Source organism: Protopterus annectens, chromosome 9.part0 (assembly GCF_019279795.1).
Source record: "Protopterus annectens isolate FY-2018-M chromosome 9.part0, PAN1.0, whole genome shotgun sequence".
Lineage (NCBI taxonomy): Eukaryota > Metazoa > Chordata > Ceratodontiformes > Protopteridae > Protopterus > Protopterus annectens.
In genome coordinates this window covers 1,441,096,543-1,441,121,325 of record NC_056743.1, presented here as the reverse complement: position 1 = coordinate 1,441,121,325, position 24,783 = coordinate 1,441,096,543, and the positions used below count along the sequence as shown (strand labels likewise).

At 38.0% G+C, this 24,783-nt stretch overlaps 1 protein-coding gene across 1 annotated transcript in view; it reads left to right on the top strand.

Moving 5' to 3' along the window:
* Positions 1 to 24,783, top strand: part of LOC122810954 (caspase-3-like) — a 26,037-nt gene continuing 1,254 nt past the window's right edge. Inside the window, exons 1-3 of the mRNA XM_044082481.1 lie at positions 1 to 262; positions 13,309 to 13,481; positions 23,569 to 23,701. Of these exons, the coding sequence (XP_043938416.1) occupies positions 67 to 262; positions 13,309 to 13,481; positions 23,569 to 23,701 (502 nt within the window). The 5' untranslated portion in view covers positions 1 to 66. The remainder of the gene's footprint in view (positions 263 to 13,308; positions 13,482 to 23,568; positions 23,702 to 24,783) is intronic.

Below are 24,783 nucleotides of genomic sequence, written 5' to 3'. Positions count from 1 at the left end.
GCTGCTTAAGAACAGTTGTTTCGCACGACACAAGAGATAGCATTCACACTGAGCACATCCACAGAGATGATTCCAAAAAAAAGTAAAGCTTTGCTTGTTTCAATGACTGACTTTCACCCAGGCATCAAGTCAAAACTTCGTCCAAGGAAGGGTGCAAAAAAGGATACAGAAAAGCTGCACCGTGCTCTTACAGAGCTAAACTACAAAGTAGAATTGCATCTGGATTTAGATGCTAAGGAAATCCTAGAATTGTACAAAAGAGGTATGTATTTGTTTTATTTCTGTTCTCATAGTATGTAAATTAATCAAATTATTCTGCAAATGGCTATGGAGTTTAATTTCTGATATCTGTATTAATTCATTGTTTGATGGCTGTTAGCAGAATGTGGTAAAAAACACTGTGACTGGCAGAAAAATGAAACAAGTTGAAGTTGTGTAAATACTGAGAAACCTTGGTATGCTTAATAAAATATACGACCTGTTAAAACAAGAAAGGATTTGTTCTCCTTAAAATGGTAAGGAGGCACTGACATCATGTTAATGACTCTCTTATTGTTAAGGTACTAGTTTGTCATGGAGTTAAGTTAGATGTACAGGAGGGGAGGAAAAGGCTTACAAAGCAGCAAAAAAAAAAAAAATCAGATCTAACTCAAGAAAGTTCTGTTTTGCAGATAGTATGTTGGGGTTCTGGAGCAACATTCAGTAAGGCAGCAGGGGAATCCATACGTTTGGGGGTGTATGGGGAGAGAACGTTGACAGTTGTATATGGGTAACTGCAACAGTTATATGCACTGGATGGACTACTGATGTTCTTCTACTGGCCTGTCTGTATGTCTTTGTGCTATTTTCACATCCTAGCTCAAAGGATCATTTAATGTATTTTTGTTCCTTTATGTACCATATTTTTTGGGAGGGGAGGATATTTTCCAGCATGAATTAATTTGTTTCTCACCAGATGCTTAACACATTTTCAAGATATAAAAAGAAGAACATACATTAACGAAATAATGCCTATAATAAGCGATATAGAGTTTTCAACCAGATCAAAGCTATGAAAACAGTCAATTGGAATTAGAGTTGGTATACTGGAAACTTTTTTCCATGTTTTTGCACAGCAACATTACAGAAGATATGAAATTATTTCCTAACTCTAATGATATAGATATTGTAATAAGGACAAAACACAAGAAGGTATTGTAGAAAGGGTGAAAACAGGACTGGCAATATTGGAGGAATGGTCTGAACAGTGCAAAATAATGTATCTGCAAAGCTAACACTTAGCAGAGATATGTACAGCTGGATGGGAGCAGCAGCAACAACAACCTAGAGAACAGACCAGATGAGCAGACTTAACTGTTAACATACAGGGAAGGAAATGAATATGACAGTTTTGAAAGAGAAGACTGAATACTGGTATGCAAAGGAAGGGATATCGCTAGTAAAAAAGCCATTAATTGCTTCTATGGACATCTAGTATATCCCATGTAGGTCCTGAGACATTACCTATGTAGGTACATATGTAAGGCAGATGCATTTCAGGAAAAGGCAATACACTGATTTGCTACCTTCACCAGAAGCCATATAAAGACAGAGATAAAGAGAGAGAGAGAGAGAGAGAGAAATTAATAATTTGTATATAATTTTGAAGACAGGAAGTAGAATATGACAATGTTTAAGTACTTCAGAGGAGCTCACAGAGTTAAAATGAGTACTATATTTATAAAACAGACGTGACTTGAACATATGACATTGCATATGTAAGTATATGTAAGCAAATATACATTGCTAGCAGAGTGTAGTCAGCTGTATTAGCCTTTCTCATCTGCACTTTGATCTTTAGTAAATCAGAATGTCACTAAATATGACTGATGAATGCAATATAACTGCTACGTGAAAGGGGAAACACTGTGAAGAGGGTAGTAAATGTTATTTTTTTCCTTTTATAACATCATATGAAACCTGTAATAGCATTTATCTTTTGGCGAGACAAAATTTTCTTTCTGAACATGTATTTGGGGGGGGGGGGTTATAGTACCATATATAAGCCACCTGTTACATACCCACAAATGTGACAGTTTGGGCTAGGTATTTCAAGCTAGCAGTATTTGTTTTCATAGCTCTCCTAATCTTTCCTACTGATAAACTCAAAACATTGCTGCAATTATTGTCAGTGTTTACTTTCATGCATGCTTGAAGAGGCAAATATTTTGTCAGATATTCCACTTACAGCTTAACAAATAGTCATACAGATTTTCGCTCACTTCTAGGATGGATATATGTTTGGCACTTGAGTTGTACAGCTTTCCACCCACTTGTGGGATGGCTAAATATGCGGGTAGAGGAGTTATACAACTTTTCCCCCACTTCTGGATATCCTAACATGTCCTTGTTCTGCCCACCTCTGGGTTATTCATAGACAAAAAAATGGCTAAAAACTACAATGGGAATGTAAGGCCAGGCTTCTTAAGCTCAGGCGTTTGGTAAGTACCCATGAACCTATATGTTTAAACATGGAGTTTAGCTAAAGACCTTGTGGTTAATTCACTTTTACTGATAAAACCAAACAAATGGATGAATGGAGATCAAGAATACTAGTAAAACACAAAATATCTCCGCTTAACAGGATCCCAATGAAGGCAGTCCCACAAAACAGTCCGTAGTAGCAGTAAGGCACAAGACTTTTCAGTCAACGACCGGGTGATAAAGAAACAGTTTATTAAACTTTTATAAGAAAACAAGTTGATTAAGCGCTTTCATTTCCACTCTGGAAACTTCCTCAGAATAGTAAAAATCTAGTATGCGGACATATTTATACTTAATTAAAATTCAGTTCATTCCAATTAAATCATTAGTTCAGTAATTACTGTGGTTTAGTTAAAGATACAGTACAAAATGTTAAAAATGTTAAAAACTATGTATATGTCGTAAGGTATAAAAATGTAAATATAAAATTGTTAACATTGTACAATTGGTAACATTGTAAAATCATGAAAAACACATATATAATATATACATCTCTCTCTCTAGCTTCATAGGGTTCAATGACCATAGTTCTAACTGAATTTAATATAATGATGCAATAATCATATCTACTAATACACTATCTAAATTCATAAGTTTAGTTATCATTAAAAATAATGTTGAATAAATATATAAATATGTAACATATATATAAAATGTATAAAATGTTTAAGAGATATAAAGTCTGTGATGGTACATAATTCACTTTTACCTTTTATGCACAATGGATCTCATATATACTTTCCCAGGTAGTATTCTGGATTGGCAGCCTGTAGCTGTGCAGTCCATTATTCAGCATATCTGTTTCCAGGGAACTAGATGAAACCTGTGGAAACTAGTTAAATGCCTTGTTTCTCATCTTGAAATATCTGACATAGCTGAACATTGCAGATATTACAGGTGGGATGGAATGATATTTCATTTACTGTTTAAAAAGCTTGTTCCCATTTTATATCTGTAGCAATGGTTGCATTGTTTTTGAGGGATTTTTATATCTTGGATGTGAGAACTGAGTGTGGATTTTTGCTTTTTAACATTCTATGCAATGGCAGCCTCACACTGGGGTGCAAAAGCAGAGCTTTACATCTGCATGACCACATCAGGGATAGCCATTTGATGGTATAAATATTGGCTCTTGGTAATATCGTCTCACTGAATAATTTTGAAGTAACATCCTGAACCCATGAAAAATGGGAAAAAAGGGGTTTAATGACAGTGATGACCGTGCCAACTTCAACCAGAACTCACATAGTCAGTTTACCAAGTTTTTGGCTTTCAGTTTGGGTAGCCTGTGGGAAAACTGCAGCTCTGGTGTTTGGTACTGGTAACATTAAGTTTAGACTGACTACATATAAACCTCTTCAGAAATGGGGATCTGAGTACATCATTTTGATGTATAGTGAATAGTTATCTCATGGGGCATTATACCTGTTTTACTTTTAATGTTGTTCTTAGTTACTTCTCCATAGGTGCCCTTGTAACAGGATGCATGTTGTTTTCTCTGAAGGCTGTCATTCATTTCTCAGAGTAGGAAGGCTGTTTTGCTAACATACACATTTCAGGGTTTTCCTGCAGGACATTAGAACACCAAATATGTGTGCATTCAGTGGGGAATGGACAGTCATGATGGACTGGGAAGTGATGGTGTCATTAGTACTTAACACACTCAGATGGTGACCAAATCAGTTAAAGTTAATGACCTGAAATGTTAATAGGGGATAACTAATATGGTTAAAATGTACAGGCTGCTTATGGAAATTATGACATGTGCATCAGATGTATCAGCTCTTCAGGAAATTCTCCCAAAATGGGCGGACATCTTAAATTACCCTCTGTTTAGAATAGTTATCCCTGAGAGTTGCTGTGCTACATGGGTGTAGGGGGTAGGTCATGCAGAGTGATATTTCTTGTACTGGTGTCAGTCTGTTTCCACCCAGGTTAATAACCTTCTATATTCCTTCTATGTGGCACATCACATTACTAAGGGTTTTGCATCCAGGACAAAAGAGGTCATTGTCTCCCTCTACTATTCCCTCATTAAGCCAATCATAGAGTATGATGCCCCATTTGGCGTGTACCTCACTAGACACCTGCAACAACTGGAGAGGCCACAAAAGTACCTCACAAAGAGGACCCTAGGCCTTAAACACTTGTCCTATATGGACAGACACAGAAAACTCCAACTATTCTCTGTCTCATATCGCCTACTTGGAGGCAATCTTTGCTTGACTTACAAAGCCATGTCTGACCCAGCTCTGTTAGAAATGCTCCAGATAAAGAAATCACAATCCCTCCGCACCACACACTCCAGAGACCTCTACCTCATTACCACAATCAAACATGCTGGAGGGACAGGTTCATAGGTTTATAGGCTCATAGGTAGGTACTAGGCTATTGGCCCTAGGGCCTATACAAACCTAGCCAAAAATGTACCCTGGCTTTCGCCACCCAAGAAAATTATTTTCCTGTGCCCCTGTCAAGCAGAACCACAGAAGTGATCCCTGGGGTGAATTTCCTATTACCCATCCAATCATCAAGATTTTTCTTGAAGAGTGCTAATGAGGAGCTCTGTTTGACATAGATAGATAGTCTGTTCCAGAGTATGGGAAGTCTCTGGGACAGGAATCTATCCCTCCAGCATGTTCTGTTTATTGTGGTGACAAGGTTTAGGTCCCTAGAGCGTGTAGCTCGGAGGGATTGGGATTTCTTTAAGTGGAGCATGTCCAACAGCTCTGGGTTTGACATAGCTTTGTATGTTAGGCAGAGATCGCCTCTGAGTAGGCGATATGCAACGGAGTAAAGCTGGAGTTTTTTGAGATGGTCTGCGTAAGGCATCTGTTTGAGGCCAGTAATCCTCTTTGTGAGGTATTTTTGCGGCCTTTCCAGTTGTTGTAGATATCTTGTGAGGTACATACCAAAAGGGGCATTGTACTCTATAATGGGTCTAATGAGTGATGAGTAGAGGGGAACAATGACCTATTTTTCCTGGATGAGAAACCTTTTGTGATGAAGTGTGCCACGTAGAAGGATTTCCTGACCACTTTGGCGATGTGATTATCAAAGGAGACACTACTGTCCACCTGTATCCCAAGGTCTCTTATCACACTTTTGGTGTTAAGTAGACTACCGCCTATGTGGTAGTTCATGGGTACAGAATTTTTACCAAAGGGGATGACAATGCACTTTTTGGCATTGAGCTTGAGACCATATCTTTGATACCAGGCATCTGTCTCAGTGAGGCCCTTTTGTAGGATGTCCACATCATTAGGAGTTTCAGTTATGGCTCCTAGTTTGCAGTCATCTGCGAATTTAGTTAGCCAAAGATCTTCTGTGTTAGCCTGTACTTCAGAGAAGTAGATACCAAATAGGAGAGGACCCAGGACTGAACCCTGTAGTACTCCACTTGCCACTGGTCTGAAGTCTGATTTGGAGTCTGCTACTTTCACAGCGTGGGTTTTTTCAGTAAGCCAGTTGGCAACCCATCTTGTGACATAGGGATTTATACCTAGTTTAGTGAGTTTATCTATAATTCCAGAGTGAGGGATGGTGTTGAACGCCTTGGTGAGATCTAGATAGGCTGTGCGAACCACCTTACCCTCATCTATGGCTTTGGTGACTACTTCAAAGAAGTCTATCAGGTTTAGGAGACATGATCTGCCTTTTACAAACCCAAACTGTGCGGGGTCCAGGGTTTGGAGATCTCCAATGTCTTTGTTTATGAGTTCCATGATGATATGTTCCATGGCCTTGTAGATGAGGCTCGTCAGGCTAATGGGGCGGTAGTTCCCGGGGTCTGTTGTGCCCCCCCCCTTTGTGGAGTGGGTTAACTGTCGCAGTGTGCCATTCAATGGGCACAAAGCCTGAGGTGAGGCTATGATTGAACATGGTACTTAGGTGGGGTGCCAGTTCATTCTGTAGTTCATGTAGAAGGCAGCCTGGGATGTTGTCAGGTCCCATGGATGCTGTGTTCTTGGCTTTGGGGAGTGAAGTTTTTACCTGTGCAGCTGTGATTACAGGAACTTTGCATTCTTCCAGTATAATGATGGGCCCTTTAGGGGGTGAGAGGGGGGTAAAGTTAGCACTGAATCTATATACCAGGATGTTGGCAATATCATTTGGTTCTGTATATTTAGTGTCATTGTGCTGTAACTCAGAGCAGATCTGAGTGTTGCCATTGAGATTTTTGACATAGCTATAGAATGCTTTGTGGTTGTCTTTAGAATCAGTGGCAATTTTGTTTTCATAACTAGCTTTGGAGGATTTTATGAGGGATCTCAGCTTCTTACTGAGGCTGACCAGGGAGTTCCTCCAATCGTGGGATTTTACTCTTTTTTGCAACAGTTTCTTTCTTCTGTTGTAGAGTTTGTTTATGGCAGAAGACCACCAGATTGGCTTCCTTTTTTGGAGGATAGCATCTTGGTTCTGTTAGGGATAGCATGATCCATGCACTTGTGTAAGTGCTTATAAAGTGCATTTGTGTAGGATTCAGCAGTCATACCTCTATTGTCCATCTGCATGGGTGTCATGAAGTTTGCCACTTCTGTCTTAAGAAGCATGAAGTTGGCTTTGGAGAAATTTTTTATGGTTGTTTTCCTAATGGGCGGTGGGAGCAGGATGTGGATGTCTAGGGTGATTAGCTTGTGGTCAGATCAGACCAATGAGGAGTTGACCTCTGGTGTGGAACACCGGTCACCCATGTTGGTGATGACCAGGTCTAGGATATTGCTGCCTCTGGTGGTCATAACCAAGAGACTGCCCATGCTATGGAATAGACTTCCCATACATGTCAAACAGAGCACCTCACTGGCCCTCTTCAAGAGAAATCTTGATGAGTGGATGGGAAATAGAAAATTCACCCCGGGATCACTCCAGCGGGCTCTACTCGATAGAGACACTGGGAACTAAGGTTGGGTGGCACAACGTCAGGGTAATCCTATGGGCTAGGCTTGTAAAGGCTCCAGGGCCATTAGCCTAGTACACAGCTATGAACCTAGCAATCACTGAGAAGGTTTGGAGATGTAGTTTGTCCATTTGTGTAAGTTTTTTTGATATTGGTGGGGACCTCAGTTTAGTAATGGATCCATTTCCGGGATAGGCTGCATCACATTCAACTTGGAATTCACCTGCTTGAATGCACTGTGGAAGACAGCACTCACTTGACTCACGGTGGTTACTTTTTTCTGATCTCTTGAACATGTACCTGATATCTCTTTCAGGGTCTGACTCCGGCCATGCAATATTACAATTTTGTCTCCCATATTCTTTTAGAAAATTGTCCCACAATAGGTGCATATTCTGCCATGAATTTAGTCCACAGACTACTTCTTGCTACACTGAATGTCAGAGGAGCATGTCACACTACCTGGTTGAATGTGTTTTGCCTGCAAAAGCCTGTATTTAAATTGATATTGTTATTAAGTATATGTATCAGATTTTGTTGGATAATCATTTATATCAGGACATCCTCATGTCTTATGGAAAGCCATTATAATAGTCCATAAGAGCACTTAGCAGCTGTAAATGAATGGGTCACCTGCGATAAAAACAACAGAAATGAAGAAGCACGTCATAAAAGTGACTCACATCAACTGGAAAGGTGGACTAAACATGAGATCTAAGCTCACTAGCATGCTTTATTGGGCTAACTCTGAAAAATATAAGAAAGGTCATTTTACATTATGGTACCATTTACTGAAGACACACAGAGTGCATTTTCAGTGGAGATGATTAGTCAAAGCAACACTCAGTCATAGAAAATACTTTAAAATATATTGTTTTTCTGTGGAGGGCTTTACTTTCATTTACCCCATACTTGTAGAAATCCCCTGCACCCATATTTTGCTATTTTGACTGCATATCATTGCATATTAGGGAAAAGAGAAACTTGTTTGATGTGCAAATTTGATTTAAGGCAGTTAGGCATGATAAAGTGAGTAGTCAACTACACTCAGTTATATGGATAGCAAAATGTTATTGTCCTTATGAATGAAGAGTATTACTTATCTACTGAACATCTGGCTTGTAGAGTAAGAAAGCAGATAATTTCTCCTAGGATGAGTTCTTTTAATGATCCTAATGTGAATAAAATGACATACCCACTGACAAGAATAACAGAACTCCTGCACAAATAATTTAGGGTGCTGTTTCCTTCAGAACGCTATGACCACATCCATAATGTGGGAATAATTATTCTGAATTAACCTATCAAAATCATTTTCAGAACAGCAGGAGCAAGATATGGCTCAAGTCTCATTCCCAAAACTGCTAATGATGATTTCTTCCTTAATGACTTATGCCTTTCCTGGTCTTTGTGGATTTCTATAATAGTTATGTAAGGTCTTTGTGGCAGTGTCATCCCCACTTTTGATATGTGTGACGACCGTGCCCAGGCCCAGCAATCAAGGAGCCTCAATCCTCACCACTAAGACCAGGGAGGTCATCTCCTAGAAGAGGAAAGGATAACTAATACACACAGTAAAGTACAATTTCTTTACGTGCACACAGAGATCACAGTCAGTCTGGGGGTGGCTGCTCCCTTGCTCACCAGATCCCCAATAAGACTCCCCACTGACGCTTTAGGGTCCAGGTCTCAGCCTATCTGGGCAAGCTAGAACCTCCAGTACTGTCTCTGTGCAACCAGTGCTTTGTGTCCCTGCCAAGTAGCTGACACAATACACACACACTTTGAAATAAGTATTTATACAACTTCACAGACACTCTTGAGAAAGGCTGACACAGATTCTCCAGCTGTGCCCCTTTACCCAGACTAGATGGTAGTAATTACTGCCACCACCCAGTTAATAATATCAGCTACTAAAAGGCCCTTTAAAGGGTGTCCAATTATTACTGGGCAATATTAATATCCAATGGTAGTATGACTAACAGTCAAGGCTTACTTTAGAGTGGCCTATTACAATAACCTCTATAAATATGCAATGTACTCTAGAGCTTATCTCTACACAAATCAGTCACAGGTAGAATGTTTTAAAAATATTTAATAGCAAATAATTAAAACACAAGACAAAACTACTACACCACAGAGATACCTTAGAGTTCACAGATCACACAGAAACTTAAAATAATACAGTAGGACAGTAGGACAGGTCTGGTTTCAAAGAAAAATACCTAATTAATTTTTACTAGCTTTAACTATTCCAACAAGAAATCACAGTGCTAGAAACTTACATGTGAGCATAAGGCAGAGTGCTGATAATTTAGATGTCCAGATAAAAATGCATTTAGTCTCTCTCTCTGAGACATAGTTTATAAAACATCACTAACAAACATGTCTCTGGGTCCTCCCCAGATTACATCATGTTGACACTTAGATTTTCCCAGTATTCATATTTCATCATCTTGACACCTGCTCTGAGTTCCCAGGCTAATAGAAACTGTATTATTTAGCAAGCTAACACCTGCAGAGGAGAATACAACACTCAAATGCATTTCGCATAAATCCTGAACATTTGGTTCAATTTTTAGGGGTGGATTGTTAATGTGGTAGCTATAGGGTGGCCGCAGTGGTGCAGTGGTTAGCATTGCCACCTCACAGCAAGAGGTTCTATGGTTCAATCCTCAGCTGGGGTGCGGGGTGCTTTCTGTGCAGAGTCTGCATGTTTTCCCTGTGGTTGCATGTGTTTCCCCCCATGTTCTTCAGTTTCCTCTCACATCCCAAAGACATTCTGTAGGTCGATTGGACACTCTAAATTGGACCTAGGTGTGAGTGTGTGCATGTGTGTGCCTTCTGTGGAAGGTTGGCTGCCGGGTTGGCAACGGTGACCCCTAACTGGGAAAAAGCCAAAAGAAGAAGAAGAAGATTGTTAATGTGGTAGTTCCCTGAGATAGATGATTATCATTCACAATCAGCTCAGTGCATTGCTGCATTATGCTTTTGATATTATGGACAGAACTAAAAAAAAAAAGGTCTTGTGATTTGATTTGGCTTGGGTAGCTATTTTAGCCTCAAACTTGGCTTTGGTGGATTTTATTACGCTCCTGAGTTGTTTGTTCAGGGCTGTAGCATGCTGGGAACTACTCTTCTTTCTTGATATTAGTACTTATAGTATGGAGAAAGCAATATCTTAGACATTTTAGCAGCACATACATTTAACCCCGGAAAAACGAACATACCCTAGTACATTCTAGGCCCATCACGAGTCTTAGGCAGGGGAAGCATATCAGATGGCAATGGTTCTCCATGAAATATTAAGGGATAAATATTCCTTGGCAGCATGCATTACTAGATGTGATATACAGGAGCCTTACACATAAACAGCTGAATATTTAGGTCAGTCTAGTTTAACTGACTTTTCAGTCCAAAATACACAGTTCTGGTAAAAGATATTGCCAAGGATACATTTATATCCTGGGACTTTCTATATAAAAGAATATATTAAGTTATGGATATGCTTGACAATTAAATTATTCTGTGGGAGGAAGCCAGGCCGATTCTCAATAGGAGTTCTATTCTCCATCTCCATACTTATTATTGGATATGCCAGGTTACCAGCTGCATTCTCTGGTATCTACTCAGACAGTGGATTTTTACTGTTTCTTCCTGAGTAATTGGTCTAAAAAATATAGGCCTGAGTCCCTGCTGTTGGGACATCATCATTGGTGTTCCCTACTCCACCTTTTGATGTTGCATGAGATACCTACATTTACTAAGACTATATAAAGAACATGCTACAAAGGTATTTGTCCCTCATTTGCTACTGTTAAGCTTGTAATCGTCTGGCCTTCATGTACTGTGAATGCCAAACTACACAAAATATAGCAGTCAGGTTTGAAGAGTTTTTAGTTGCAACCATAGGGGTGGTGCTTGACTAGAATTGATTTCTGGTTTCAAAAAATAATGTGGGCAATTTCAGTGAATCTGTGTATAACTCAGTAGTTTCAGCTGTTAGGAAGTTTATTATAATATTTATCTCTATGGATATGCCACATTTTCTCAGCCATGCATATACGAAAGTGATTGGTTATGGATCTCAGCATAGATCCTGGCCCTTATCCAGTAGAAGAAACATGTTGAAGAACTTTGCCAGTGGCTCTGTGGGACGAGACTGTTTGGCTCTTTACAAAGCTGGTGAGGTTAGTATGGTGTAGATTGATGAGATTAATAATTTTTTCTTTACACGCACTAGGATTTAATGGAGATTTACAAGGGTGGCTCCTTGCTAGAGATACTGCAGGATCCTTGCACTTAGCCTAATACCTTTTTGGCCACCTTTCCATTACAGGAATAATTCTAGAATGTTGTATTAAACTAGGTAGAAATACTGGCTGGTGAGGTGCACTGGATCACATGCACCATTTTCATTACACTTAATCCATTCCATGTAATTAGGTTATTTCATAACCTACTAGTAAACATTGTCTCATAGCTGGAGATCCTTAAATACCTCAATGCAGAGACTGGTGACATGCAGTTAAGGAATTCAGTAATGTTGAGTACCCTGCAGCTGGGCGTAGCTAGGTGTCTTGGAACACAACACATGAGTTACGTTAAAGGCACTTATCTGAGCATTAGTGTGGTCAGGGGTCTCTGGGTGAGTGTCACAGGTATTGGTATGCTATGATGTAGAATACTAGATCACCAGCATTAATGACAATTCAGCAGGGAAAAAAAAGCAAATAAAGCAGACAAATGAAAAATAATGATGGTAACAGAACTGAAGAAGCAGAGGAAGAGTTGACATGGTAGAACAGAAAAGCTGGAAGATCAAAACGTGAGACACTTGGGTTTAGTCAGACGTAATAGTTTTTCAGATTCACAGTTGAGTTTAAAGTACACGTATGGATGGGTAGCCTTTTTATGTGCAATAATGTGTGGAAAGATAATTTCAGCATGGTTTACTCAGTCCACAGTGTACAAAGGCCTGTATGATAACTTGTGGTGGTTGTAGATACATTTACAGGGAACAGTCCATTCTCTTTTACTGTGCATCTAGAGGAGGAAAGATATGTGAATTGATGTAATGTTATGTATGTTTCTAGGACGGCTCTACAACAAATTAATTTACATGCATGCACAACTCTGAAAGTCAGATACATGCAACAATTCTGTTTTTATTATAGTATTAAGTGTGCATTCTCTGAAATGTAATGTTGATGTTAATTGTATGTTAAGTATTTTTGGGAAACCATTTGATTAATGACATTACAGGCTGACAACATATAAGCTCTGTAAACTAACACCTGTCTTCATATGTTACTGGCAGGCACTGTTTCTGTCTCGGTCATGCTAAGATGTATTCGGTCTGTTCAGTGTGTGTGTGTGAGAACTTTACACTGCAGGATATAGTAGTACCTCTGGGTAAGAATTTTGCCCTTACTGCACTCATACCTTCAGAATATTATTGTTCTAGGCTAGACCTTTCCAAACAGTGCCTTACAACATACACTTTATCCTTAGAACATTTTATATGTTTTTTAAGTAGTTTGCTAGTTGTATGGTTAAATACGCTGGAGTCATTTACATCTCTGAAATGATCAAAGTACAAGAGTCAAAGAATACTCTGAGAGCATTGCAAGACATTTTTATTTAATCTATAAGGAAATAAAATATTCTGGGTTGGTATAATAGTTTTAGGGCTGCATTGCACTGTATCACCTCTTAATTAGGAAGCTATACCTGGCTCATACTTGACCTATTAAGTTGTTACTGTTAGTCATGTGTTACTTATTGCAATATCCCATCTTTTGTCATTGCTCTGTGCTTAGATTTGAACTATGTAATAGAGGATAATTGAATGGCTGACTGACCTTTTTCAAAAAAATTATTGTCAGTGGCTACAGATGAACATGGCGAGTACTTTGTGACAGTTATTTCTAGCCATGGAGAGAATGGCTTCATATATGGTTACGATGGAGAAGCAGTGAGACTTGCAGACATTTTTACAATGTTCGACCCAGCCAGGTGTCCACAGCTTGCAAACAAGCCCAAGATTTTCTTCATCCAGGTGGGAAGCAATATTAATATTTTAATTTGTTTCATTTGTATTGCTCATTTGCTAGAAAGCTTTGGTAAAAATAAAATGATATCCATTTTGAAAAAGAGCTTTATTTTTACTGGAAATCATTCTAAGGATGCTGAAAATTAAGTAAGGCTATCACATTTAAAATGTTAGCATGATTATTTTCCTTTTGTCTAAGACATCTAAATGATGACAGAATGTCACATGGTTCAGTCTCCTCCAGGTAGTTACTCAGATTTTGTGGACATAAAAAAATCTGCCATCCACTGTCATTCCACTTATAATGTATTTAAAAGTAAATGGTAAATTGCAAATTTCAGATTATTTTTTTATAATCTCTTTTATAATCTGACCAGAATTCAGATGATTATGGATTTAAATTTTCAGGTTTGTAGGAATCCAACAGTTCATCATTCCAACAATAGAGTACTATAATCTTATCATAAATAATTTCCCATAATTATAATTTAAAATTACCTAGGATGTTTCCTCCTGCTGTGCATCACTTCTTCTTCTTTTTCTTTTCTGCATTCTTGTTGCAAGATATTAGACTATGACCATAACAAAAAATATTGTTTACCATGTATTCCCCAGCTCTAGTAATAGACCAGTTTATGAAAAATATGGCATTCCACAACAGACACCATTGTTCCAAACTACACATTATGATATTAATTCAAGTGCAACTAATCATAAACTGAAAAACATGGAGGTCTGTCAGTCATTGATAATGTATGTGTCAAATATGAGAGGAGAAACCCTGTAAAAAATCAGTGTCTGCTTTCCTTTCTGTAATCACTCTCAACAAGAATGAAGATCTCTATGCCCTTCAGTTTTCTAAGATAAATGCCTAACTTTCATGACTCCATCATGGGGTATTTTGATCACAGTACCCTTTACTTTAGCTATAATATTTCTTATAAAACCAATGAGAAATGTTTGTACCTTATGTAGAGCTCTGCTATCTGCTGCAGTTTTCAGTGTAAATGCTGAGTTATATTTGACTACCAAATTTCTTCTATTGACCATCACCACTTCATGACACATAGACTATCCATACTTTGTTTTTTTTTTCATTTCCCTGGAGGAAGGACGGGGTAATCATTACAAGTGATATGCAAAACCAATACACCTCTTGTTCTGAATGGTGTTACACCAGCAGGTATATAGTGGTTTCCTTTTCTGCCCCTTCAGTGCACCTGTGCATCATTTCTGTGGAACCATCATTCACCTATTTGAGGGACGTGGAGACTCTTTTGGTTGCTCAGTATCTATAAGAGAAACCACATATCTACATCTTGTATACCTTTACACTATGACCTATAAAACAGAAAATGATATTGTAACATTTGTGGCTTTACATAGTTGACATTTGCTTTAGACTTTTGTTTGCCTAGTGGTTAAGCCTGGCTAGATGCCTGGTAGTTTGTGTGCTGGATGCTGTTTCAGATCTAAAATAGACTGTGGTGTAGTGCTGCACCCCCCCCAGACCTAATCTGTGTGCACATTTTAGTGTATATCCCTGAAGTGGTAGCTGTCAAACAGTGCACTACACTCATGCCATACCCTTCTTCCTTCTGAGTAGGAAATGTGGTGTTACACCCATACTATTTCCAAATCATCATTCCTGATGGTAGGTGCATTTCCTACAAGTCACATGTCCTGTGGCTCATCTTAGTCCTGGATATTTGCAGGTGCACTCGTACTGTATATTCCTCAAGGCTTTTGATCACAAGTGTGGGACCCATAATTGTGCTCACACAACTTTGAAAAATAAAATGTGATTGCAAGACAAGTACATTGGATTGAAAAGGTTTATTTTAATTATTTTTCGGACTCCTTATACCTGGTGACTGTTGGACTGGTGGTCAAAGCAATGCCCATTTTTCCTTACCAGACAAAATCCAGTTGTGTCATACCTAACATTCAGACAGCCATCAAGGAATTTTTGGTAAGTACTCAACATTAATTTGGGGGAGGGACATGCAATGGGTGCAGTGTGGGGTCATCACTCACTTCTACAAGTGATATAGTCTCATCATCCCATCTTGAGTAATGATCTTCCCTTAAGTCCCTAGTCTCCACCTGCACTTGATTAGTGGGAGATGCATCATGTGACATGCCCCTCCCCCTCCCCCTATGCACGAGAGAGGTGCAAACCATGCCCTCCACCCCTCCCTTCCTTGGCTGGCACCCCAGAGCCCAAGTAGTTACCTTAACCTAGATCATCTGGGTCATACTCAGGGCTCCAACCTTCTGCTCCATGGATCCAGGGATAATGAATATCAAAACTTGATGTAATGCCATCAAAGCGCCTGTACTCACTGATGTTGGGGAGAGGGTGCACAGCCACACCCTGCTATTTATGTATACTAACTGTGGGATCACTGTACCTTGGAGTAGAGAGAATGCTTTGAAGTACTGCAAGCCTGGACTTGCTATATATTTCTTAAGTTGACACTTTTAAGTCTTGCTTTTCTATGGCTCTGAAGTACACTCAGAATTTCCAAAGGGACCCTTTTTACCTCATCACTTGATTTTTTTGAAGCACCTTTGGTGTATCTCTCTTGTTGAGATAGAATAATTCAGACATTCTAAATATCTTACTCAGACATTCTAAATGTCTTACAAAATCAGTCAGATAGACTTTTTTGATATCTGTTTTTTTTTCCTTCATTTGAGCCAATCCTCAGTAAAGCCAACCAAACATTACTAAAGATTGTATAGCTAATGGGCCTCCTAGCCTAGTATTTGGTTGATGCGGTAACCCATCATTCAGGTCACCAATATCTTTATAAGAGGAAAACTCTTTGTAGAATCTGCCCAGCTTCATGCTATGTGGTACCAGCCACCCCAGTGTTTGCACACGAGTACCAGCATTGCATTATCCCATGCTAGGGCTTTAAAGAGTAACAAGTATTTGTTCAGTTAGTAACTCAACAATGAATAAATCTTCCACTGAATGGATAAAGCCATCTCTCTCGTACACGTATATATTTCAATAAATCAGATCAGATGAAGTGTCACGGTAGATGCGAAAGCGCTCAAATGTGTCATTAAAAGTTCTAAGTCTACTGCTGTGTTTGCTGTCTCTCTGTTTTGTTCAGTTCTACTACAAGTATTCCATGTAATGCCACTGTTTTTGTCCTTTATTAAATGGACAAATGGCTTATGCACATATCAATCTCAACCTGGGTGCAAGGATTTGTTCACTTAAAATATAAACCTTGGTGCTATTAATTCCCAGAGGGATGACAGGATAATAGTGGGTTGATTTCTTTGCCCTGGAGCTAACTGTCTAAAACACAGCTGATGCAAACAAGAAGAAGAATCTACTAAGCTACAGCTGGCCTGCACCAAAAATGTTTTACTCAAATTATTAAAAAACATCACAACGTGCGGTTCACCTATTTGCCCTCCCCCATTTAGCTCTTTACAGGATATATTCCTCTTTTGGTGTCTGATTTAATGAGAACAGATTTGTTATTAAAGCTCTATGCCCATATCACTAGTTCACACAACCAGCAGAATGAATCACATAAAAGCTACACTCCTGGTGATCCCTCTCTGGCCATAGTGGCACCTATAGTCTGTACAGCACTTGTAAATATCTGCCATCTTCAAATAATTTATCTCTTTTATCATCCCAGCCCTGTACTGAGGAACATTGCACTCTGCCTCCTTTATAGCCACATTGTGCATGAAAGAATGCCCTTTAGGTGTTATCCTATGTGCAATGTTCAGGCACCCTTCTTGTCTCTGTCTGTCCATTAAGGTAACTTTGTAAGCAGAAGGTACTATTCTGGAGCTACTTCTCATTTTTTGCATGTTGTAGTAAGAAAACATGAACAGTTGTAGCTCAATATCTATTTGTATACCAAGAAATGATGCTTATCCCAGGCCTCTTAATTTTTCCTGTGGTTTGCCGTATTCCTGTTTGTCCACAGACCACACAAAAATTATCGTAGCAGCCAGAAACAGTTATCTGCATGAGCTTGCCTCTTTAAAAAAATCTAAGTGGTGTATTATACTATCACTATTTGTTGCTCCATGCCTGAGTTCTGATACTACCTCATATCTCATGGGTATGCAATTATCTGTGCAATATATCCTTCAAGTAACGTGCCCAAATATCTTATCTCTAATCTTAACATTGACAGCATTCCTGCTCTCTCTCTTGGCATCAACAGACCTGCTCTATCTGTAGCTTTTCCATAAGAATGATCTATTTATTAGTTTACCCAGAAGATACAATAGAGAAATTATCAATGGTTCCAATATTTAAGTCCAAAGGATCATTCAAATGTAAATTTCCCAATCTTACACAACTGATAAACACCTCTATGAATAAAATCTAAATACATTATTTTTTGCATCAAGGCTGCCTTCTACACTTCCCATATGGTAGAATTTGTCCCCCATATCAGCATACTAAAATATACTAGCTTTATAACTGTACTGTGAGGCACCCTAATAAGGTAAGTTGAATATTAGCATTAGAGTATTATTATGAATAGTTCTCTGGGACTATGTATGACTTGGGTAAATTTGGTTGAACAACAGTCAGCATCTACAAAAAAAAATCAAATATCTGTTAAGAGGGGTGCAGAGTCCCCTCCCCATTACACCCAAACATGGGAGAGTTTTACCTTGAGTGCGCACATACATACTCTTAATATAGCCTTCTGATTGTCACACACATATACTAGGATAAAATTGTTTGCATGTTAGCAGACTGATATGTTTATGAATCCCATATCACCAGAAATCAAGAATACCATACGGTTTCAAAGCCATTTATATGACTAAGCCATGTTCCCACTAGTCACAGTACATAACTCTCCTGAATCTTTAACAGTTTCTTGGCTCTAAAGTATGTGAATAACAATTGCAGGATCATAAGACAAAAACTGACTACTACAGCATTCAGTTTTGTGACTGCTGTAGAAATACTAGCCTGCCCAGGAAGCAGGTAAAAGATATCTTACATGTGAGCTAAATCCATCTGTAGTTATGCACTCTATACCATTCACAATGTATCCAACTAAAAGGTTACTGCAACATGGATAAAATATACTGTTTTTGGTCTCAGAGATTTCAGACTGAAAACATGTTTTACAGTCCTGATAACTAAGCAGGCCTTCATTAATACTGGAGCATCACAAACTGAACTACTGTGATTCAGTCAGCATGGCCAAAGATGTAGTATGTTAGAGTACCTTTAGTCTAAATACAATAGAATAAGAGAACTCTTCCAATACCCCCATCTAACCCTACCAAATGGTATCATTCCAAAATTGTACTGAGACTTACCCTCTTTTTTTCTTCAGGATTTTTTGGTTCCTCTCACCTGTCATCAAGGTAAAGTTTGCCTATTATCTGTACTTACTGTTTATTGAGCTGTTCCAACATAATGCATGCTGAGGGTGGTTATATTGTGAGTGGGGTATGTTTTCTATGCAGTTTCTTTTCCCCTCGTACTTCATTTACTAGACACTAGAGTAATACATGTGTGTAGTTTCACTCTCTTGCTTCACTGATGCACTGATCTTCACCTGATAATGTCCATCTGGTGAGCCACACTGCTACCGTGGTGAGCTTGAAAGGTGGTTCGTCATGGCCTGCCATAGAAAAAGTGACCATGTCATTCTGCTCCCCCTTCTCTTGACTGCCCTTTCAGTCCCCAGACTATTAACTGAACCCATATCATTACTGTTGCTGGAATCAGTTATTTTTCTTTCTGTCTGTCTCTCTGTCTGCCTTTCTATCTCTGTCTTTCTCTGTATTTCTCTCTTTGTCTGTCTCTCTCTTTTATCTGTCTGTCTGTCTCTCTCTCTCTCTGTTATTAGGCTAACCAGTACTGTTCTCTGCTTTTCTAGCTCTCTGGGAAAATGCTACTTGTCTTTAAGACTTATTTCAGTCTGAAATTATTATATTACATTGATCTATATCTGCATTATTTTCCTGTGTATGTTATTTTCCATTATGTATGTATGTATGTTTGTATTTATTTGTTTGTTTATTACTTTGTTAACTGAAGTAAAATGCTGATCCACATGAATTATTTTAGGCTCAACTTGGGTGAATAAAACATTCCATGAATTCAGCCAAGAATGAATGGAAACAGCAACCTTCAAGTAACCAACTACATGAAAGATGCGACCGCCTTGAGAAAATGGACAGAACTGCTATCAATGTATCAAAGGGCTCATTTCATATAGTCGGACATACTGTACTATTCTCCAGCCCAAAACTCTTATGAAAAGAACTAAAATTTTTAACAGGCAGCATTACTGACTCCACACAATCATCCAATAATACAAACAGAAGCCAATATTAATCACCTAACCAAAGACTACATCAATGTTCAGTACAACACAAGACTCCCAAATCTAGTCCTTCCAACCATACACATTAGCAGCTTATAGCACAACATTTTACTTTAAGCAACTCACTTAAAAGAACTCAGAACCATTCTATTCACCATAAATGAAGGAAAAAAAATAGCTCTAAGCTCTCAAAACTACACCTCATGTTTGTGAAATGTCAGCTCCCTTCACAGCACTTCTATATTCAACCTCTTGTTAGCTACTTCTATTTTCTCAACAACCTTTAAGGAATTATAGATTGTTCCCCTCCCCCAAAAAGCAAACCCTAAGGGATATATACTGTTCTTTTCTATATTTTATCAAAGATATGTCTGCTGATCTGCCTCACTTCAACTTGGTCCTTTGTACAGATGATATCTTACTACTTGAGTCTTGTAATCACACCTTAACACTTCAAACAAAACTATAATCTAGCTTTACAGATTTATGCCACTGGATGAAAAAGTATGCTCCTAATCAAATACCCTGAAGTCTAATATCATGATATTTGGAACCCCAGAAAACTCCCTAAATCCCCAAATCTAATTATTAGTGATACAGATAGTAACCTACTACCACTATCAACAGAACAGAAGTACGCATGGATCACCTTGGACCTACTCTTTCAATCACCAAGCATACAGGCAATATTACTGGCAAAACACCCCACCAACTAAAACTATGTTATAGAATTTTACACATGTCCTCATCCCTACAGCTCACAATGCCTTAAATAAAATGAGTTTATCCCTAAACCTGAATATGGGCTTGTTATTGTAACCTTACATTCTAGCTCAAAAACATGTAAAATACAAGCTACTATAAACAAAACATGCAGATTTGTTCTTCTTGTTAAACCCCAAACCTCATCAATGCCAGCTTCTACAGTAGTGCAATTGCCTACCTATATGTGGCAGAGCCACATTTCTGCTTAGCTGTTAAAGTTACAAGCTGTTAAAATGGGGCACTGTACCCCTAGAAAACAAAATTACAAATCAAACAGCCTAACTACACTCAGACACAGCCAAAAAGATAGCATTATCCTCATTAGACCTTTTAAAATATGCACAGAAGAAAGCCCTATCTGCAGGCTAAGCCCAGCTGTTTGGAACTGGCTACCTAAAGAACTACTGCAGCAAGAGGCACTTCAGTTATTTAGAAATAAACTAATAACAGCTGTTTAAGGGCACCAAATACTCTTGCTTCTGTGACAATGGACATCCTTGCAGCTCACGCTGTAGTCACATCTTTCTTACAACGATATAATTTTAGCTAATGATCACTGGTTGAATACCTTCCTTAATTAGACATACTGTAAATAAAATCACTTGTACTTATAATTGCAAATAAACTACAAATGTATTGTCTCTTCTCTGTACTATGTATAACTTTCTGTATTCTTTCACCTATATATACTTTTCTGTTTGTGTCTTGCAGCATAGTTCTGGGGTTTGTGGTTAAAAAGGTGTGTTGACCAGTCCATTTAGCCTCTCATAAAACTGTAAAATAAATAAAATAACCAAAAACCGAGTCACATAATATAAAATAGCATTGATGCAGGCTGTCTACAAATACTGGATCTTTATTAAAACATTGAGTAATATATCTCATCATTTGTTCATCACTAGATGTTTACATTATTTACCGTGTTCAAAAAAGTATTTGAAGGAAGTGAAAGGGTGAAATGGGGAGAAGGAGTTTGGAAGAGTGTTCAGAAGGACAAAGAACTGGGCTGGAGAGGGGAGATGAGGAGTTTAAGAGGAGGAGAAGAGGTGAGGTAAACTTGATTAAAAGTTCAGGTTTTTATTCTCATCTTACAACTAATTCTTTACTTGATATAAATGTTCATATCTCCATCATGGTTGTAAAAGTTCCATCATGGATCAGCCTACCTATCAAATTAAAATAACCAAGTAAACCTTCATTTTAGCTTTAATAGATTTCTAGATAGGCTTTCAAGCCTTGCCCTTCTCCTCTGGGAGGTAAAACAGAAAAAAAGTATTTCCTTTAAAATTCATCATGTGATGGACTGGTGTTGTAAACTTTATTGTACAGCTGCTTGCAACGTCTGGAGACATAAATATAATTACATCTTTCTAAAATGCCTTTGGTGAAATCTGCATTCCTTAGTAGGAGAAAAAAAACCAGTCAGTTTCTACCCACTAGAATGTTTCACAGTACTGAAGCTGGAAGGTATTTTCACTGCATATATCCTAGCCACCAAGTCGGACCAAACTTATACATTATCTTACAACATTCATTGACTTGTCAGGGCTAGAACTGGAGTTAAAGTAACAGTCTTTAAATATGTTTGTTTATTCTTTGTTAATTCTTGTACATGTTTATTTTTAGTATTAGTAATAATGGCTAAGAATGGTCTTGACTTGCAAGTGTAATTTTTGGCTTATTTTTTTTCCATTTGTTTTTACTGTATCATCCAGCACTATGCATCTGAGCAGAACTTTCTCCCCCTCACTTGCAACTCCATCTACAATTGCTTTATCTTACTTTGTTTTTCTATTTACCTTCTTTCACTTGACTTCATTTGAGGATTCTATATCTAACAAGGTACTCATACTCATTTCATCATTTCACATCCAGGTGTCTGGATCTGCATACAGTCCACAGCTACAATAAACTCCATTCTGCTTGCAAACAAGTTATGATTGTTGCCTGTTTTGATCACTTAGTGAGAGTGTGGCACCATTTTACAGCAAACTGAAGTAGAAAAAACTCATGGGGGAGAATAAATAAGTACCTTCACATCTAAAGAAATAACTTGATTTTTGTTTGCTCGAAATGGTTTGCAAATACTGCACATGACATCACTCTCAGGAACAGTGACAACATAGGCAGACGAGAAAATATAATATCAGAAAATACAAGACAGGCTTCATGTTTTACAGAATAAAAGTTTGTAATGTCGGCATTTATAGTACAGCTGCTAAAGAAATGCATTGTTAACTAAGGATGTCTGGAAAGATGTTATATGCTTTTGGAAATGTAATTTCTCACATCTGACTATATATCAAAGAAGAATGAAGTCATAAAATGCTAGGAACAAAGTGTTTACATGATACAAAAAGAAGAGTTGTTTAGATGGAAAGATAACATTTAATGGAAAATATTAGCAGAATTCAGGCCTTAACGATCCTTTCAAGCTACCAGTTTTCTATGTGTGCATGGCTTATGAACACTTGTGCTCTGCTTAAGGCCTCTAAGAGGCATTAGCTTGTTAGGTTGCTGTGGAAGACAATTTAGGCCAGATATCTTTGATTCTTAATAAATGAAGACAAGAGTCTTTACTCGAAATGTGGAACTGCTCCTGCTCTATAGCTCACATACCTCTCAATTGTACAGATTTTCGCAGAATGTCCAGATTTGTGCCTCATATTTTTGGTCTGTTTCTTATAAAGTTGTGGCTTTCTGACAAATTACTGGCAAATTTTTGAGGGTTGAACTTAGAAAATAATGACAGACATTTGAGTTTTCAGACTTCATACCCTTCAAAAAATTCATGCTAATCCAAAACTTGCTTTTCTATCAATGTTCTATGTTTGTAAGAGCAATATTTAAAAAGTGTCCCTATTTTTGGGCCTTTGCCCCCCATTTTTTATGGTTTTGTCCAGATTTCTTGTACTAAGAGATTGAGAGGTATGCTCAAACAGTATTAAACTGATATTATGCTCCTTGTATTGATGCAGGCATGTCGTGGTTCAGATCTGGATGATGGTGTGGAAGTGGAAACAGACAGTGTCCTGCCGCAGGAAGAAGACACTTTTCTCCAGTATTTGGCGATTCCAATAGACACTGCTGTTATGTTTGCTGCTAGCCCAGGTAAGACATGCTAGTCTCACGGATCTCATACCACTTTATATTTCCTTAAGTTTCATAAAGGGGTTTACTAATTTTGTCATCATGCAAGTAGTTTTAGTGCATATGCATATTATTTACTTGATAACTGATGTGTAAAAAGGTCACACAGACAAATCATTCAGTAAAATTGTAAGAAAAACCCAACCAAGCAAGAGTTTTCACTATGTGATACCTTAAACCTCCTGTAACAGAGGCCCATGGAATATATGCAAATGACCCCTTAAGGACATCAAGTATTTCAAGTACATATATTGGCTGGGTTTTTCTTGCAGTTTTTATTGAATGGTTTGTCTGTGTGACCTTTTTATCCATTAGTTTGGATATTAGTTGGGACATTTTGTAGGCACCTTAATGTTTATGGGCATCAGCTGGTTTTAAAAAAAACTGTGTTTCTAAACTATAGTGAAACATTCCACTTAGGATGTACTAATGATGTCAATAAAAAAACTAAAGCATCTATGTTCACAGCTAGGGGGTTTGGCTTTATTGGTCTAAATGTACTCTAATTTAAAAAGGAGCAAGTCCTGTGTATTCAGAAGCTATGTAGCTGTACTTACAGTATGTACTTAGTAATTGCATTCTACATTGAAAGTAAAAGAGCATCTTGACATAGCACCATAGTATGTGAGAGATTTCATAATAATTCAGTAACTGGTTATTATGACATATTATACCCTATATTTGCAGGTCACTTTCATTATGCACACACAGCATATTTTTGGAGACATCAAACTTTTCAAATAAATATTTATATTTTGAAGTGTGAAATGTTGCACTAATGCATATAACAAACGGTATCTCCAATTATTCATTTTGTGTGACCTTATCACCCAACCTTAAGGCACTATAATTCTTTAAGCTCCTTGAATAAACCATCATTTATTTCTCTTCAGAATGGAGACTGATGATATATGTATGTCTAGACACTGCTTTCTAGATTATCTAGGGAGACACTGTTTATTAAGTAATTTATCTGTGAAGCATTTGTCTTTTATGGGAAAATTGTCTTCATGCTAAACTGCTGTTAAGTGATTTGAATAACT